The sequence below is a fragment of the Triticum urartu genome, chromosome 3A (assembly GCF_056163025.1).
Source record: "Triticum urartu cultivar PI428250 chromosome 3A, HENAU_Tu73, whole genome shotgun sequence".
NCBI lineage: Eukaryota > Viridiplantae > Streptophyta > Magnoliopsida > Poales > Poaceae > Triticum > Triticum urartu.
The window spans coordinates 614,720,125-614,740,062 of NC_141875.1; the positions used below are offsets into that span (position 1 = coordinate 614,720,125).

The following is a 19,938-nucleotide window of genomic DNA, read 5'->3' on the forward strand; positions in this document are numbered from 1 at the left end:
CTCACTGATCAGCAAAAGGCCATTGATTAGGGTCTTAGGCTGAACTACTGAAGCCAGTTGCAGTATGAACATGAGACATTAACATCATGAGGCCGGATTAGTCCCCACTCCAACCAGCAGCAGCAGCTTCTCGTCGCGGTTAAGTTTTGCTACTACTTGTGGTATGCACATGAGACATTGTTAACATCCTGGCCGGCCGGATTAGTCTCCGTTTGTTTGGTAGACGTAGCTTTCGTGCAGATGCCCTCGTGCTCCCTTGGAGCCGAAGCTGTGAGGCGCAAGGCGGGAACACGCTTGAAGCCGAAGCCGCGGGCGAGGGGAAGTTGTTGGGTTCAAAAGTGCAAAGAGGGGAAGAAAAGTTCACCTATATTCTCCTCTCGCTCGCTCAAGCCGCGCTGCCTGCACACAAACAGTACAAACTAGCCTTTCCTTGCAGCCATCTCTCTCATCTGGTAGTGGTACGCATGCTCTACTTGCATGGCAGAGTCTGAGGGACACACACAGCACAGCACAGCGTAGCACGTACGTACGTACAGGGTACAGCAGCCAGCAAGAAAGAAAGGAAGTAGCAGAGCAACGACATGATGACCTGACCAAAACGCTGCCACACTCCACTCCACTCTCCGATCCCCAGACCAGACCGGCACTGCAAAAAGACGCCTACGACTACGTACTGCCGCCACTTATGGGCCGGAGCAGCATTGCTTTACTTGTACACCACCACCACCACCACCACCACCACGCGTTGCCGCCAGGCAAGCAGGCGACAGGAACCACCATCATCACCATCGATCGGCTCGGTCAGTGGCTGCAGAGGTCGGAGAGCTCCTTGCGGCCCTCCACAATGTCGTCCAGGAAGTCGTCCAGCTGGCACGCCAGCCCGTCCGTGCCGGCGCGGAGCACCTCCAGCCACGCCTTCAGCTCCCCGGCCTTGTCCTTCACCGCGCCGTCAAGGACAGCGCACTTGCCGCCCGCCGCCGCCGCGCGCTCCACCTCCTCCCGCGCCGCCTCCGCCGCCGCCCGCGCGCGCCGCAGCTCCTGCATCCGGATCATCCCCGGCGCGCCGTCGCCGTCGTCGCCCGCGGCCTCCTCCGCCATCCGCTTCTGCAGCGTCGCGATGGAGGACATGAACCCGTCGTCGTTGGTGTCCGCGCTGCCGTCGGAGGGCGAGCGCGGGGACCCCGCGACGGCGCCGCCGGCCAGGATGAGCAGGAGGAGGGAGCTGGCGTTGTGCAGCGCGTAGAGCAGCCCGCGGAAGCCGTTGAAGCCGCTGAGCCTGGCGTCCGCCGCGCGCCGCTCGTCCAGCTGCAGCGACAGCGGCGCGATCCTCGACTCGGACAGCGCCCGGTTCTCCTCCTCCGCCGCCATGGCCTCCCTCCTCGACGCCGAGATCGCCCGCATCACCTGGTGGCGCCAATGCACGATCAGAACGGAAGAGTTCAGGAAACAGAGCAAAAATAAGCAAAACAATTGGCGATGGCAGACACACGAGACAGAGGACTGAATCGCACAGTGCAGAGAAAGAAGTTGGAGAGAAGAAAGAAAAGGCGGCGACATGATCATGCATGATCACTATTCTTTTCTTCGAAAGAGAGATCATGATTGCCGCCGCGCTGCTCGCGCGCAGAGGATGTTGGAATAAAGCGAAGGAGCGGCCGGGACCAACCTGGCGGGTGGAGAGGGGGGAGGGGTCCTGGAGCCAGTCGTCCAGGGCGGCGGCCGCGCAGGAAGCCGCGGCGCAGTAGCGCTCGACGGCGGCGAGGCCGAGCTTGACGGCGAGGCAGGCGTCCCAGAGGCGCGCCGTCTCGTCCATGTACTCGTCCAGCCACCGGCCGCCGGGCGGCAGGTGGAGCTGGCCGACGAGCACCATGAGCTGCGAGTGCAGGCCCCTCAGCAGCGCGGCCGCACGCAGCAGCGCCGGCAGCGAGGACAGCCCGCCCGCGCCGCTCAGGTCGTCCAGCCCGCGCGCCAGCGTCGCGAAGAAGGCGTTCACCATGGCTCTGCAGCGGTACTGTGCGGTGGCGGCGAGGTCGGGGCCGAGCTGGAGGAAGCCGACGGCGATATATATAGCGTGGGCGGGGGCGGTGCAGGAGCAAGAAGACGAGGGGGGAGTGGGAGAGGGGGGCGGGAGCTGGGGACACGACGACACGATCGGGGTGGGGGAGTGGAGTGCAATGATGGGTGTCTACAGGAGGGGGAGAAGGGCGATGATGAGGTTGGGGAGGTGAGGCAGCGGCACGGCCATGGCCGCTTTGCTGGGTCGTGTGTCCTCTGCTCTGCTCTCGCGCGCGCGATGGCTCGGCTTGTATGCCCTGTCCCGTTGTCCGTGCGGGGGCGGGCAGGCCTTGTGTGCGCGGGCGGGCGTGCTGGTGGCCTCCTCCGCTTTGCTGGGTTTCCGGAAGGGGCTGAGCATGGTGTGGTGTGGCTGGGAAATGGCTTTTTACACCACTGTTTCCCTGTCCGCCTAGATTAAGCAGCGAGGGTACGTCTATCTTTTTGGGGCTTCTCTTTGGGGAAAAACTGAAGAAATGTCGCGCCAATGCTAGATTGTGGCCAGCGGCCAAATGTGGGAAGTTGAGTATATTAGTCGATTTACTTTTTCTCACAATTAAATCTTGATGTGATCTCCATAAACAAATCTAATAGTTAGGCAAATGTAAAGGGCCGAATACAAACTTGTATATTGATTTTTGCTAGATAAGCACGAAGATATGCCTTTTTATGTGCTGTTTTGGGCTTCGAAATGTACCGCTGAGAAATCACACAGTTTTTTCAACCTAAAATTGCACAAAATATTTGCAATTTTAGGCCTCATTTCTCGAAACCAAAATCATATAAAATAATTACTCGTGATTTCTGGCGCAAAATATGTAAAGTGTTATAACTAAGTCACGAACAAACAAAAATGTGTATTTTGGAACGAAATATGCAAACAAACGGCTGGCCATTCCTAACCCTTAGATTACGCAACGCAGGAATGTGCAATTTCGAGCTTTTAGAACCCCCCACCACCACCAATTTGCACATTTTAAACCCCAAACTGAACAAAAAGAATGGTGATTTGCGTAATCTAAGGGTTACGGTGGAAAGTATCCAATTGCACAGTTCTAAAACCATAATTGCATAAAAAACAAACCGTGTGCAATTTTATAAATGCGTTGACTACCCAATCACTAGATTAAGAATCACGTTAAAATATACATTTCAGAATGTGTACCCAACTAATTTCACATTTGTAGTTAGTCAAAAAAGAATTCATATTTTTAATCGTAAATATATAAAGTATAGGTTTCTCTTTAGGGAAACCGGAAGAAATGTTGTCTCAATGCTAGATTGTGGCCAACGTTCAAATCTGGGAGCGTTTGCTCAGGAAGTTGAGTACATCACGCAATTTTACTTTTTATCACACTTAAGTATTTATGTGCTCCCCAAACACATCTAATACTTAGACAAATGTAAAAGCCAAATACAAAAATAAAAAATTCATAAATGTTTTTTTCTACATAAGTACGAAGTTGTACCTTTTCAGTGTGCAATTTTAGGCTTCAAACTGCAATTACATGTAAGTACAAAGTTTTAAACATAAAGTTACATCGAAAAATATTTGCAGTTTCAAGCTAAGATTACAGAAAGCAGTAATGTGCTATTTCAGGCTTTTAAAATGTGCAAACACTCGAAATTGCACATTATAAAGCAAAATTGCACAAAAGTGACATTTTTTCAATTTCAAGCTTTAGCAATCTCGATCAAATATAGAGTGACATTCCTAACGGATCCATTGTTTATTTTCCCAGAGAAATTATGCTGGTCCTGACTTATTCCATTCGAGATTTGGTTTTGAACGATCAACTCGGGATATTTGTGTTCTCTCCACATAATTTATGTTAGTCCTGACTTAATCCATTCAATACATGGCAGATTTGAGCGCCCCATAAATGCAAGTTCTTCACGTGGCTTGTAATTAACAACGGGATTTGGACGACTGGCAGACTTCAACGTCCTAGGTGGCCTAACTGCCACTTATGCCCCATTTGCAAGTAGGTCCAAGAATCGAGGACATGTCTTCTTTTTCAATGTCGTTACTGTCAGAGCCCGGGACATGATAAAAACTGGGTTCAGCCGCCATGATGTGCACCCTTTCAATTGGGGTGACACCATACTGTTAAAGTGTGGTGGAGCGACAACACTTCCAAGAAGACCAATCGTAAAGGCCGCGTGTTTCCTTGATGTTGCTTATTTCTTGGGAGTTTTGGAAGAAGAGGAATGTGCGGGTCTTCTGCAACATTGCCGTTTCGGTTGGAGTCATTGTCGCTAGGAACAAAGAGGATATATTACTTTGGGGCCTTGCATTTGCGTAATGTAATGTTGCGAGAGTGATTGTTATAATTTTGTCATTGGGCCTTGACCTCTAAATCTTCTACGTTAATCAATAAAATTGGTAAATCTTTTGCCATGTTTTAAAAAAATTGTGTGCCTTTTTATGTGCAATTTTGGGCCTCAAATTGTACCACTAAAATCACATAGTTCTAAACTTAAGTTTGCACAAAAATATTTGCAATTTTAGGCTTCATTTATAGAAACCAAAGTTATATAAATAATTACATGTGATTTCTATCTCAAAATATGTTTTTAGGCTATCTATCTCAAAATATTTAAACTATCAGATTTCACATTTGTAGGCGTAAATCACGAACAAATAGAAATGTGTAATTTCAAACTATGAAATAAGCAAACAATACGGTTGGGCATTCCTCCTCCTTAGATTAAGCAATTGAACAATGCACAATTTTGAGCCTTAACCCCCCAACTGCACATTCTAAACCCAACTTTGTTGGGAACGTAGCAGAAATTCAAAATTTTCCTACGTGCCACCAAGATCTATTTATGGAGAAACCAGCAACGAGGGGAAGGAGAGTGCATCTACATACCCTTGTAGATCGCTATGCGGAAGCGTTCAAGAGAACGGGGTTGAAGGAGTCGTACTCGTCGTGATCCAAATCACCGGAGATCCTAGTGCCGAACGGACGGCACCTCCGCGTTCAACACACGTACAGCCCGGTGACGTCTCTCATGCCTTGATTCAGCAAGAAGAGAGGGAGAGGTTGATGAAGACTCCATCCAGCAGCAGCACAACGGCGTGGTGGTGGTGGAGGAGCGTGGTACTCCAGCAGGGCTTCGCCAAGCACCGCAAGAGATGAGGAGGAGAGAGGTAGGGCTGCGCCAGGGAGAGATCAAATCGTGTGTGTCATGGGCAGCCCAAACCCCCCACTATTTATAGGAGAAGGGGAGGAGGGTGCGCCCCCTCTAGGGTTCCCACCCCTAGGGGGGCGGCAGCCCTAGATGGGATGGAGGGGGGCGGCCAAGAGGGGGAGAAGGGGGCGCGCCCTAGGGTGGGCCTTAGGCCCATCTGCGCCTAGGGTTTCCCCCTTCTCCTCCTAGCTGCGCCTTGGGCCTTGTGGGAGGCGCACCAGCCCACTCAGGGGCTGGTCCCTTCCCACTCTTGGCCCATGCAAGCCTCCGGGGCTGTTGGCCCCACTTGGTGGACCCCCGGGACCCTCCCGGTGGTCCCGGTACGTTACCGATAAAACCTGAAACTTTTCCGGTGACCAAAACAGGACTTCCCATATATAAATCTTTACCTCCGGACCATTCCAGAACTCCTCGTGACGTCCAGGATCTCATCCAGGACTCCGAACAACATTCAGTAACCACATACAAACTTCCTTTATAACCCTAGCGTCATCGAGCCTTAAGTGTGTAGACCCTACGGGTTCGGGAACCATGCAGACATGACTGAGACGTTCTCCGGTCAATAACCAACAGCGGGATCTGGATACCCATGTTGGTTCCCACATGTTCCACGATGATCTCATCGGATGAACCACGATGTCGAGGATTCGATCAATCCCGTATACAATTCCTTTTGTCTAGCGGTATTGTACTTGCCCGAGATTCGATCGTCACTATCCCGATACCTTGTTCAATCTCGTTACCGGCAAGTCTCTTTTACTTGTTCCGTAACACATCATCCCGTGATCAACTCCTTGGTCACATTGTGCACATTATGATGATGTCCTATCGAGTGGGCCCAGAGATACCTCTCCATTTACACGGAGTGACAAATCCCAGTCTCGATTCGTGCCAACCCAACAGACACTTTCAGAGATACCTGTAGTGTACCTTTATAGCCACCCAGTTACGTTGTGACATTTGGCACACCCAAAGTATTTCTACGGTATTCGGGAGTTGCACAATCTCATGGTCTAAGGAAATGATACTTGACATTAGAAAAACTTTAGCATACGAACTAACACGATCTTTGTGCTAGGCTTAGGATTGGGTCTTGTCCATCACATCATTCTCCCAATGATGTGATCCCGTTATCAACGACATCCAATGTCCATGGTCAGGAAACCGTAACCATCTATTGATCAACGAGCTAGTCAACTAGAGGCTTACTAGGGACATGGTGTTGTCTATGTATCCACACATGTATCTGAGTTTCCTATCAATACAATTCTAGCATGGATAATAAACGATTATCATGAACAAGGAAATATAATAATAACTAATTTATTATTGCCTCTAGGGCATATTTCCAACAGTCTCCCACTTGCACTAGAGTCAATAATCTAGTTCACATCGTCATGTGATTAACACTCACAGGTCACATCGCCATGTGACCAACATCCAAAGAGTTTACTAGTGTCACTAAACTAGTTCACATCATCATGTGATTAAGACTCAATGAGTTCTGGGTTTGATCATGTTTTGCTTGTGAGAGAGGTTTTAGTCAACGGGTCTGCAACATTCAGATCCGTATGTACTTCGCAAATCTCTAGGTCATATTATAAATGCTGCTTCCACGCTCCACTTGGAGCTATTCCAAATGGTTGCTCCACTATACGTATCCGGTTTGCTACTCAGAGTCATTCAGATAGGTGTTAAAGCTTGCATCGATGTAACCCTTTACGCCGAACTCTTTATCACCTCCATAATCGAGAAACATGTCCTTATTACTCCAAGGACAAATTTTGACCGCTATCTAGTGATCCACTCCTGGATCACCTTTGTACCCTCTTGCCAGACATGTGGCAAGGCACACATCAGGTGCGGTACTCAACATGGCATACCGTATAGAGCCTATGACAAAAGCATAGGGGACGACATTCGTCCTTTCTCTTTCTTCTGCCGTGGTCGAGCTTTAAGTCTTAACTTCATACCTTACAACTCAGGCAAGAACTCCTTCTTTGACTGATCCATCTTGAACACCTTCAAGATCATGTCAAGGTATGTGCTCATTTGAAAGTACCATTAAGCGTTTTGATCTATCCTTATAGATCTTGATGCTCAACGTTCAAGTAGCTTAATCCAGGCTTTCCATTGAAAAACACTTTTCAAATAACTATGCATGCTTTCTAGAAATTCTACATTATTTCCGATCAACAACATGTTAACAACACATACTCATCGGAAATTCTATAGTGCTCCCACTCACTTCTTTGGAAATACAAGTTTCTCATAAACTTTGTATACACCCAAAATCTTTGATCATCTCATCAAAGCATACATTCCAACTCCGAGATGCTTACTCCAGTCCTTAGAAGGATTGCTGGAGCTTTGCATACTTATTAGCATCTTTCAGGATTGAAAAAACCTTCCGGTTGTATCACATACAACCTTTCCTCAAGAAAATCGTCGAGGAAACAATGTTTTGACATCCTATCTGCAAGATTTCATAAATAATGCAGTAATCGCTAATATAATTCTGACAGACTCTTAGCATCGCTACGAGTGAGAAAGTCTCATCATAGTCAACTCCTTGAACTTGTCGGAAAAAATCTTAATGACAAGTCGAGCTTTCTTAATGGTGATACTTACCATCATTGTCCGTCTTCCTTTTAAAATCCATCTGTACTCAATAGCCTTACGACCATCGAGCCGTCCTGCCAAAGTCTACACTTTGTTTTCATACATGGATCCTCTCTCGAATTTTATGGCCTCGAGCCATTTATCGGAATCCGGGCCCACCATCGCTTCTCCATGGCTCGTAGGTTCATTGTTGTCTAGCAACATGACTTCCAAGACAGGATTACGTACCACTCTGAAGTAGTACGCATCCTTGTCATCCCACGAGGTTTGGGAGTGACTTGATCCGAAGTCTCATGAACAATATCATAAGCTTCCACTTCAATTGGTGTAGGTGCCACAGGAACAACTCTTTGTGCCCTGCTATACACTAGTTGAAGTGACGGTTCAATAACCTCATCAAGTCTCCACCATCCTCCCACTCAATTCCTTCGAGATAAACTTTTCCTCGAGAAAGGACCCGATTCTAGAAACAATCCCTTATTGCTTTCGGATCTGAGACAGGAGGTATACCCAACTGTTTTGGGTGTCCTATGAAGATGCATTTATCCGCTTTGGGTTCGAGCTTATAGCCTAAAACTTTTTCACATAAGCGTCGCAGCCCCAAACTTTTAAGAAATGACAGCTTAGGTTTCTCTAAACCATAGTTCATACGGTGTCATATCATCGGAATTACGTGGTGCCCTATTTAAAGTGAATGTGGTTGTCTCTAATGCCTAACCCATAAACTATCGTGGTAATTCGATAAGAAACATCATGGTATGCATCATATCCAATAGGGTGCAGTTATGATGTTCGGACACACCATCACACTATGGTGTTCCAGGCTGTATTAGTTGTGAAACAATTTCCACAATGTCTTAATTCCGTGCCAAACTTGCAATTCAGATATTCAACTCTATGATCATATCATAGATCTTTTATCCTCTTGTCACGACGATCTTTCAACTTCACCCTGAAATTACTTGAACCTTTCAATAATTCAGACTCGTGATTCATCAAGTGAATATACTCAACACATACTCAAATCATCTGTGAAGTAAGAACATAACGATATCCACTACATGCCTCAGCACTCATTAGATTGCACACATCAAAATTTATTACTTCCAACAAGTTGCTTTCTAGATCCATTTTACTGGAAACGAGGCTTTCAGTCATCTTGCCCATGTGGCATGATTTGCATGTCTCAAGTGATTCAAAATCAAGCGAGTACAAAACGGTCCATTTGCATGAAGTTTCTTCATGCATACATACCAATAGACATGGTTCGCATGTCCCAAACTTTTCAAAAAACGAGTGAGCCCAAAGATCCATCAACATGGAGCTTCTTCATGCGTTTTATACCGATATGACTTACGTGGCAGTGCCACAAGTAGGTGGTACTATCATTACTATCTTTTGGCATGAACATGTGTATCACTACGATCGAGATTCAATAAACCATTCATTTTAGGTGTAAGACCATTGAAGGTATTATTCAAATAAATAGAGTAACCATTATTCTCCTTAAATGAATAACCGTATTGCGATAGACATAATCCAATCATGTCTATGCTCAACGCAAATACCAATCTTGATGGTAGAGGGAGCGTACGATATTTGATCAACCCTGGAAATACTTCCAACACATATCGTCATCTCACCTTTAGCTAATCTCCGTTTATTCCTTAGCTTTTATTTCGAGTTACTAACACTTAGCAACCGAACCGGTATCTAATACCCTGGTGCTACTAGGAGTACTAGTAAAGTACACATCAACACAATGTATATCCAATATACTTCTATCGACTTTGCCAGCCTTCTCATCTACCAAGTATCTAGGGTAATTCTGCTCCAGTGGCTGTTCCCCTTATTACAGAAGCACTTAGTCTCGGGTTTGGGTTCAACTTTGGGTCTCTTCACTAGAGCAGCAGCTGAATTGCCGTTTCATGAAGTATCCCTACGTGCCCTTGCCCTTCTTGAAACTAGTGGTTTCACCAACCATCAACAATTGATGCTCCTTCTTGATTTCTACTTTTGTGGTGTCAAACATCACGAACATCTCAAGGATCATCATACATGTCCCCGATATATTATAGTTCATCACTATCTTATCTGGAAGATCAACTCCCACTCGATTCAAATGATTGTTGTACTCAGACAATCTGAGCACAAGCACAACAATTGAGCTTTTCTCCTTAGTTTGCAGGCTAAGAAAATCGTCGGAGGTCTTATACCTCTTGACGTGGGCACGAGCCTGAAATCCCAATTTCGACCCTCAAAACATCTCATATGTTTCGCGACGTTTCAAAACGTCTTTGGTGCCTCAACTCTAAACCGTTTAACTGAACTATCACGTAGTTATCAAAATGTGTATGTCAGATGTTTGCAACATCCACAGACGATGTTCGAGGTTCAGCACACTAAGCGGTGCATTAAGGACATAAGCCTTCTATGAAGCAATGAGGACAATCCTCAGTTTTACGGACCTAGTCCGCACAATTGCTACCATCAACTTTCAACTAAATTTTCTCTAGGAACATATCTAAACAGTAGAACTAAAGCGCGAGCTACGACATAATTTGCGAAGACCTTTTGACTATGTTCAGGATAATTAAGTTCATCTTATGAACTCCCACTCAGATAGACATCCCTCTATTCATCTAAGCGATTACATGATCCGAGTCAACTAGGCCGTGTCCGATCATCACGTGAGACGGACTAGTCATCATCGGTGAACATCTTCATGTTGATCGTATCTACCATACGACTCATGCTCGACCTTTCGGTCTCTGTGTTCCGAGGCCATGTCTGTACATGCTAGGCTCGTCAAGTTAACCCTAAATGTTTTGCATGTGTAAAACTGTCTTACACCCGTTGTATGTGAACGTAAGGATCTATCACACCCGATCATCACGGCGTGCTTCGAAACGACGAACTGTAGCAACGGTGCACAGTTAGGGGAGAACACTTCTTGAAATTTTAATGAGGGATCATCTTATTTACTACCGTCGTTCTAAGCAAATAAGATGTATAAACATGATAAACATCACATGCAATCAAATAATAGTGACATGATATGGCCAATATCATATAGCTCCTTTGATCTCCATCTTGGGGCTCCATGATCATCTATTACAAGAACATGATCAATCTCATACATCACATATATCATTCATCACATCCTTTTGGCCATATCACATCACATAGCATACCCTGCAAAAACAAGTTAGACGTCCTCTAATTGTTGTTTGCATGTTTTACGTGGCTGCTATGGGTTTCTAGCAAGAACGTTTCTTACCTACGCAAAACCACAACGTGATATGCCAATTGCTATTTACCCTTCATAAGGACCCTTTTCATCGAATCCGATCCGACTAAAGTGGGAGAGACAGACACCCGCTAGCCACCTTATGCAACTAGTGCATGTCAGTCGGTGGAACCAGTCTCACGTAAGAGTACGTGTAAGGTCGGTCCGGGCCGCTTCATCCCACGATGCCGCCGAATCAAGATTGGACTAGTAACGGTAAGCATATTGAACAAACTCAACGCCCACAACTACTTTGTGTTCTACTCGTGCATAGAATCTACGTAATAGACCTAGCTCATGATGCCACTGTTGGGGAACGTAGCAATAATTCAAAATTTTCCTACGTGTCACCAAGATCAATTTATGAAGTCATCTAGCAACGAGGGAGGAGTGGATCTACATACCCTTGTAGATCGCGCGCGGAAGCGTTCAAGAGAACGGGGTTGATGGAGTCGCACTCGTCGTGATTCAAATCACCGATGATCCTAGCGCCGAACGGACGGCACCTCCGCGTTCAACACACGTACGGAACGGAGACGTCTCCCTGCTATACACTAGTTGAAGTGACGGTTCAATAACTTCATCAAGTTTCCACCATTCTCCCACTCAATTCCTTTGAGAGAAACTTTTCCTCGAGAAAGGACCCGATTCTAGAAACAATCCCTTATTGCTTTTGGATCTGAGATAGGAGGTATACCCAACTGTTTTGGGTGTCCTATGAAGATGCATTTATCCGCTTTGGGTTCGAGCTTATCAGCCTGAAACTTTTTCACATAAGCGTCGCAGCCCCAAACTTTTAAGAAATGACAGCTTAGGTTTCTCTAAACCATAGTTCATACGGTGTAATCTCATCGGAATTATGTGGTGCCCTATTTAAAGTAAATGTGGTTGTCTCTAATGCCTAACCCATAAACTATCGTGGTAATTCGATAAGAGACATCATGGTATGCATCATATCCAATAGGGTGCAGTTATGATGTTCGGACACACCATCACACTATGGTGTTCCAGGCTGTATTAGTTGTGAAACAATTTCCACAATTTCTTAATTCTGTGCCAAACTCGTAATTCAGATATTCATCTCTATGATCATATCATAGATCTTTTATCCTCTTGTCACAACGATCTTTCAACTTCACCCTGAAATTACTTGAACCTTTCAATAATTCAGACTCATGATTCATCAAGTAAATATACTCAACATCTACTCAAATCATCTGTGAAGTAAGAACATAACGATATCCACTACATGCCTCAGCACTCATTGGACTGCACACATCAAAATGTATTACTTCCAACAAGTTGCTTTCTAGTTCCATTTTACTGAAAACGAGGCTTTCAGTCATCTTGCCCATGTGGTATGATTTGCATGTCTCAAGTGATTCAAAAATCAAGTGAGTCCAAACGGTCCATTTGCATGGAGTTTCTTCATGCGTATACACCAATAGACATGGTTTGCATGTCTCAAACTTTTCAAAAACGAGTGAGCCCAAAGATCCATCAACATGGAGCTTCTTCATGCGTTTTATACCGATATGACTTACGTGGCAGTGCCACAAGTAGGTGGTACTATCATTACTATCTTATATCTTTTGGCATGAACATGTGTATCACTACGATCGAGATTCAATAAACCATTCATTTTAGGTGCAAGACCATTGAAGGTATTATTCAAATAAACATAGTAACCATTATTCTCCTTAAATGAATAACCGTATTGCGATAGACATAATCCAATCATGTCTATGCTCAACGCAAATACCAATCTTGATGGTAGAGGGAGCGTACGATATTTGATCAACCCTGGAAATACTTCCAACACATATCGTCATCTCACCTTTAGCTAGTCTCCGTTTATTCCTTAGCTTTTATTTCGAGTTACTAACACTTAGCAACCGAACCGGTATCTAATACCCTGGTGCTACTAGGAGTACTAGTAAAGTAGACATTAACATAATGTATATCCAATATACTTCTATCGACAGCCTTCTCATCTACCAAGTATCTAGGGTAATTCTGCTCCAGTGGCTGTTCCCCTTATTACAGAAGCACTTAGTCTCGGGTTTGGGTTCAACTTTGGGTTTCTTCACTAGAGCAGCAGCTGATTTGCCGTTCCATGAAGTATCCCTTCTTGCCCTTGCCCTTCTTGAAACTAGTGGTTTCACCAACCATCAACAATTGATGGTCCTTCTTGATTTCTACTTTTGTGGTGTCAAACATCGCGAATATCTCAAGGATCATCATATATGTCCCCGATACATTATAGTTCATCATGAAGCTCTAGCAGCTTGGTGTTAATGACTTCGGAGAAACATCACTATCTCATCTGGAAGATCAACTCCCACTCGATTCAAATGATTGTTGTACTCAGACAATCTGAGCACAAGCTCAACAATTGAGCTTTTCTCCTTAGTTTGTAGGCTAAGAAAATCGTCGGAGGTCTTATACCTCTTGATGTGGGCACGAGCCTGAAATCCCAATTTCAGCCCTCGAAACATCTCATATGTTTCGCGACGTTTCAAAACGTCTTCGGTGCCTCAACTCTAAACCGTTTAACTGAACTATCACGTAGTTATCAAAATGTGTATGTCAGATGTTCGCAACATCCACAGACGACGTTCGAGGTTCAGCACACTGAGCGGTGCATTAAGGACATAAGCCTTCTATGAAGCAATGAGGACAATCCTCAGTTTACAGACCTAGTCCGCATAATTGCTACTATCATCTTTCAACTAAATTTTCTCTAGGAACATATCTAAACAGTAGAACTGAAGCGCGAGCTACGACATAATTTGCGAAGATCTTTTGACTATGTTCAGGATAATTAAGTTCATCTTATGAACTCCCACTCAGATAGACATCCCTCTAGTCATCTAAGTGATTACATGATCCAAGTCAACTAGGTCGTGTCCGATCATCACGTGAGACGAACTAGTCATCATCGGTGAACATCTTCATGTTGATCGTATCTACCATACGACTCATGCTCGACCTTTCGGTCTCTTGTGTTCCGAGGCCATGTCTGTACATGCTAGTGAAGGAAATATGCCCTAGAGGCAATAATAAAGTTATTATTTATTTCCTTATATCATGATAAATGTTTATTATTCATGCTAGAATTGTATTAGCCGGAAACATAATACATGTGTGAATACATAGACAAACAAAGTGTCACTAGTATGCCTCTACTTGACTAGCTCGTTAATCAAAGATGGTTATGTTTCCTAACCATGAACAATGAGTTGTTATTTGATTAACGGGATCACATCATTAAGTGAATGATCTGATTGGCATGACCCATTCCATTAGCTTAGCACCCGATCGTTTAGTATGTTGCTATTGCTTTCTTCATGACTTATACATGTTCCTATGACTATGAGATTATGCAACTCCCGTTTGCTGGAGGAACACTTTGTGTGCTACCAAACGTCACAACGTAACTGGGTGATTATAAAGGAGCATTACAGGTCTAGTAACATGACTCATCGCTTCCTCATAGTTCGCAAGTTCGTCATGGTCTAGTAACATGACTTCCAGAACAGGATTACTGTACCACTCTGGTGCGGATCTCACTCTGGTTTACCTACGATATTCGGTAGTAACTTGATCTGAAGTTACATGATCATCATCATTAGCTTCCTCACTAATTGGTGTAGTAGTCATAGGAACAGATTTCTGTGATGAACTACTTTCCAACAAGGGAGCAGGTACAGTTACCTCATCAAGTTCTACTTTCCTCCCACTCACTTCTTTCGAGAGAAACTCCTTCTCTAGAAAAACTCCGAATTTAGCAACAAAAGTCTTGCCTTCGGATTTGTGATAGAAGGTGTACCCAACAGTCTCCTTTGGGTATCCTATGAAGACATATTTCTCCTATTTGAGTTTGAGCTTATCGAGATGAAACTTTTTCACATAAGCATCGCAACTCCAAACTTTAAGAAACGACAGCTTAGGTTTCTTGCCAAACCATAGTTCACACGGTGTCGTCTCAACGGATTTAGATGGTGCCCTATTTAACGTGAATGCAGCTGTCTCTAATGCATAACCCCAAAACGATAGTGGTAGATCGAAAAGAGACATCATAGATCGCACCATATCTAATAAAGTACGGTTATAATGTTCAGACACACCATTATGCTGTGGTGTTCCAGGTGGCGTGAGTAGTAAAACTATTTCACATTGTTTTAACTGAAGGCCAAACTCGTAACTCAAATATTTTACCTATGCGATCATATCATAGAAACTTTTATTTTCTTGTTACGATGATTCTCCACTTCACTCTGAAATTCTTTGAACTTTTTAAATATTTCAGACTTGTGTTTCATTAAGTAGATATACCCATATCTGCTCAAATCATCTGTGAAGGTCAGAAAATAATGATACCCGCCGCGAGCCTTAACACTCACCGGATCTCATACATCAGTATGTATTATTTCCAATAAGTCAGTTGCTCGCTCCATAGTTCCGGAGAACGGCGTTTTAGTCATCTTGCCCATGAGGCATGGTTCACAAGCATCAACTGATTCATAATCAAGTGATTCCAAAAACCCATTAGCATGGAGTTTCTTCATGCGCTTTACACCAATATGACCTAAACGGCAGTGCCACAAATAAGTTGCACTATCATTATTAACTTTGCATCTTTTGGTTTCAATATTATGATTATGTGTATCACTACGATCGAGATCCAACGAACTATTTTCATTGGGTGTGTAACCATATAAGGTTTTATCCATGTAAACAGAACAACAATTTATTCTCTTACTTAAATGAATAACCGTATTACAATAAACATGATCAAATCATATTCATGCTCAACGCAAACACCAAATAACACTTATTCAGGTTCAACACTAATCCCGAAAGTATAGGGAGTGTGCGATGATGATCATATCAATCTTGGAACCACTTCCAACACACATCGTCACTTCACCCTTAACTAGTCTCTGTTTATTCTGCAACTCCCGTTTCGAGTTACTAATCTTAGCAACTGAACTAGTATCAAATACTGAGGGGTTGCTATAAACACTAGTAAAGTACACATCAATAACATGTATATCAAATATACTTATGTTCACTTTGCCATCCTTCTTATCTGCCAATCACTTGGGGTAGTTCCGCTTCTAGTGACCAGTCCCTTTGCAGTAGAAACACTTAGTCTCAGGCTTAGGACCAGACTTGGGCTTCTTCACTTGAGCAGCAACTTGCTTGTTGTTCTTCTTGAAGTTCCCCTTCTTCCCTCTGCCCTTTTCTTGAAACTAGTGGTCTTGTCTACCATCAACACTTGATGTTTTTCTCGATTTCTACCTTCGCCAATTTCCGCATTACGAAGAGCTTGGGAATCGTTTCCGTTATCCCTTGCATATCATAGTTCATCACGAAGTTCTACTAACTTGGTGATGGTGACTAGAGAATTCGGTCAATCACTATCTTATCTGGAAGATTAACTCCCACTTGATTCAAGCGATTGTAGTACTCAGACAATCTGAGCACATGCTCACTAGTTGAGCGATTCTCCTCCATCTTTTAGCTATAGAACTTGTTGGAGACTTCATATCTCTCAACTCGGGTATTTGCTTGAAATATTAACTTCAACTCTTGGAACATCTCATATGCTCCATGACGTTCAAAACATCTTTGAAGTTCCGATTCTAAGCCATTAAGCATGGTGCACTAAACTATCAAGTAGTCATCATATTGAGCTAGCCAAACGTTCATAACGTCTGCATCTGCTCCTGCAATAGGTCCGTCACCTAGCGGTGCATCAAGGACATAATTCTTCTGTGCAGCAATGAGGATAAACCTCAGATCACGGATCCAATCCGCATCATTGCTACTAACATCTTTCAACACAATTTTCTCTAGGAACATATCAAAATAAACACAGGGAAGCAACAACGCGAGCTATTGATCTACAACATAATTTGCAAAATACTACCAGGACTAAGTTCATGATAAATTTAAGTTCAATCAATCATATTACTTAAGAACTCCCACTTAGATAGACATCCCTCTAATCCTCTAAGTGATTACGTGATCCAAATCAACTAAACCATGTCCGATCATCACGTCAGATGGAGTAGTTTCATTGGTGAACATCGCTATGTTGATCATATCTACTATATGATTCACGCTTGACCTTTCGGTCTCTGTGTTCCGAGGCCATATCTGTATATGCTTGGCTCGTCAAGTATAACCTGAGTATTCTGCGTGTGCAACTGTTTTGCACCCGTTGTATTTGAACATAGAGCCTATTACACCCGATCATCACGTGGTGTCTCAGCACGAAGAACTTTCGCAACGGTGCATACTCAGGGAGAACACTTCTTGATAATTAGTGAGAGATCATCTTATAATGCTACCATCAATCAAAGCAAGATAAGATGCATAAAAGATAAACATCACATGCAATCAATATAAGTGATATGATATGGCCATCATCATCTTGTGCTTGTGATCTCCATCTCCGAAGCACCGTCGTGATCACCATCGTCACCGGCGTGACACCTTGATCTCCATCGTAGCATCGTTGTCGTCTCGCCAAGCTTGTGCTTCCACGACTATCGCTACCGTTTAGTGATAACGTAAAGCATTACAGCGCGATTGCATTGCATACAATAAAGAGACAACCATATGGCTCCTGCCAGTTGCCGATAACTCGGTTACAAAACATGATCATCTCATACAATAAAATTTAGCATCATGTCTTGACCATATCACATCACAACATGCCCTGCAAAAACAAGTTAGACGTCCTCTACTTTGTTGTTGCAAGTTTTACGTGGCTGCTACGGGCTTAAGCAAGAACCAATCTTACCTACGCATCAAAACCACAACGATAGTTTGTCAAGTTGGTGCTGTTTTAACCTTCGCAAGGACCGGGCGTAGCCACACTCGATTCAACTAAAGTTGGAGAAACTGTCACCCGCAAGCCACCTATGTGCAAAGCACGTCGGGAGAACCGGTCTCGCGTAAGCGTACGCGTAATGTCGGTCCGGGCCGCTTCGTCCAACAATACTGCTGAACCAAAGTATGACATGCTGGTAAGCAGTATGACTTATATCGCCCACAACTCACTTGTGTTCTACTCGTGCATATAACATCAACATATAAAACCTAGGCTCGGATGCCACTGATGGGGAACGTAGTAATTTCAAAAAATTTCCTACGCACACGCAAGATCATGGTGATGCATAGCAACGAGGGGAGAGTGTGATCTACATACCCTTGTAGATCGACAACGGAAGCGTTTGGTTTATGTAGTCGTACGTCTTCACGGCCCGACCGATCAAGCACCGAAACTACGGCACCACCGAGTTTTAGCACACGTTCAGCTCGATGACGATCCCCGGACTCCGATCCAGCAAAGTGTCGGGGAAGAGTTCCGTCAGCACGACGGCGTGGTGACGATCTTGATGTACTACTGCCACAGGGCTTCGCCTAAGCACCACTACAATATTATCGAGGACTATGGTGGCTGGGGGCGCCGCACACGGCTAAGAATAAGATCACGTGGATCAACTTGTGTCTTCATGGGGTGCCCCTTGCCTCAGTATATAAAGGATGGAGGAGGAGGAGGCTGGCCAAGGCTTGGTGCGGCCAGGATGTGGAGTCCTACTAGGACTCCAAGTCCTAGTAGGAGTCCACCAAGAGGGGAGGAAGGGAGAAGGAAGTGGAGGAGAAGGAAAGGTGGCCGGCCCCCTTTTCCCTAGTCCAATTCGGACTAGAGGGGAGGGGGGGGCACAGCAGCCCCTTGGCCCTTTCTCCTCTTCCCACTAAAGCCCATCAAGGCCCATTGCTTCTCCCGTAACTACCCGGTACTCCGAAAAATACCCGAATCACTCGGAACCTTTCCGATGTCCGAATATAGTCGTCCAATATATCGATCTTTACGTCTCGACCATTTCGAGACTCCTCGTCATGTCCCCGATCTCATCCGGGACTCCGAACTCCTTCGGTACATCAAAACTCATAAACTCATAATATAACTATCATCGAAACCTTAAGCGTGCGGACCCTACGGGTTCGAGAACAATGTAGACATGACCGAGACACGTCTCCGGTCAATAACCAATAGCGGGACCTGGATGCCCATATTGGCTCCTACATATTCTATGAAGATCTTTATCGGTCAGACCGCATAACAACATACGTTGTTCCCTTTGTCATCGGTATGTTACTTGCCCGAGATTCGATCGTCGGTATTCCAATACCTAGTTCAATCTCGTTACCGGCAAGTCTCTTTACTCGTTCTGTAATACATCATCCCGCAACTAACTCATTAGTTGCAATGCTTGCAAGGCTTAAGTGATGTGCATTACCGAGAGGGCCCAGAGATACCTCTCCGACAATCGGAGTGACAAATCCTAATCTCGAAATACGCCAACCCAACATGTACCTTTGGAGACACCTGTAGAGCTCCTTTATAATCACCCAGTTATGTTGTGACGTTTGGTAGCACACAAAGTGTTCCTCCGACAAACGGGAGTTGCATAATCTCATAGTCATAGGAACATGTATAAGTCATGAAGAAAGCAATAGCAACATACTAAACGATCGGGTGCTAAGCTAATGGAATGGGTCATGTCAATCACATCATTCTCCTAATGATGTGATCCCGTTAATCAAATAACAACTCTTTTGTTTATGGTTAGGAAACATAACCATCTTTGATTAACGAGCTAGTCAAGTAGAGGCATACTAGTGACACTTTGTTTGTCTATGTATTCACACAAGTATTATGTTTCCGGTTAATACAATTCTAGCATGAATAATAA

The 19,938-nt window shown here is 44.5% G+C and overlaps 1 protein-coding gene across 1 annotated transcript; it reads right to left on the bottom strand.

The window, feature by feature from the left end:
* Positions 1 to 350: 350 nt before the first annotated feature.
* LOC147980809 (uncharacterized) lies at positions 351 to 2,478 on the bottom strand. Its single transcript, XM_087513591.1, has 2 exons — positions 1,667 to 2,478; positions 351 to 1,404 (listed from the first exon to the last, which is right to left on the bottom strand). Exons 1-2 carry the CDS (start codon positions 1,994 to 1,996, stop codon positions 802 to 804), a joined length of 933 nt encoding a protein of 310 aa, XP_087369717.1. The 5' UTR covers positions 1,997 to 2,478; the 3' UTR covers positions 351 to 801.
* Between the last annotated feature and the right edge of the window lie 17,460 nt (positions 2,479 to 19,938).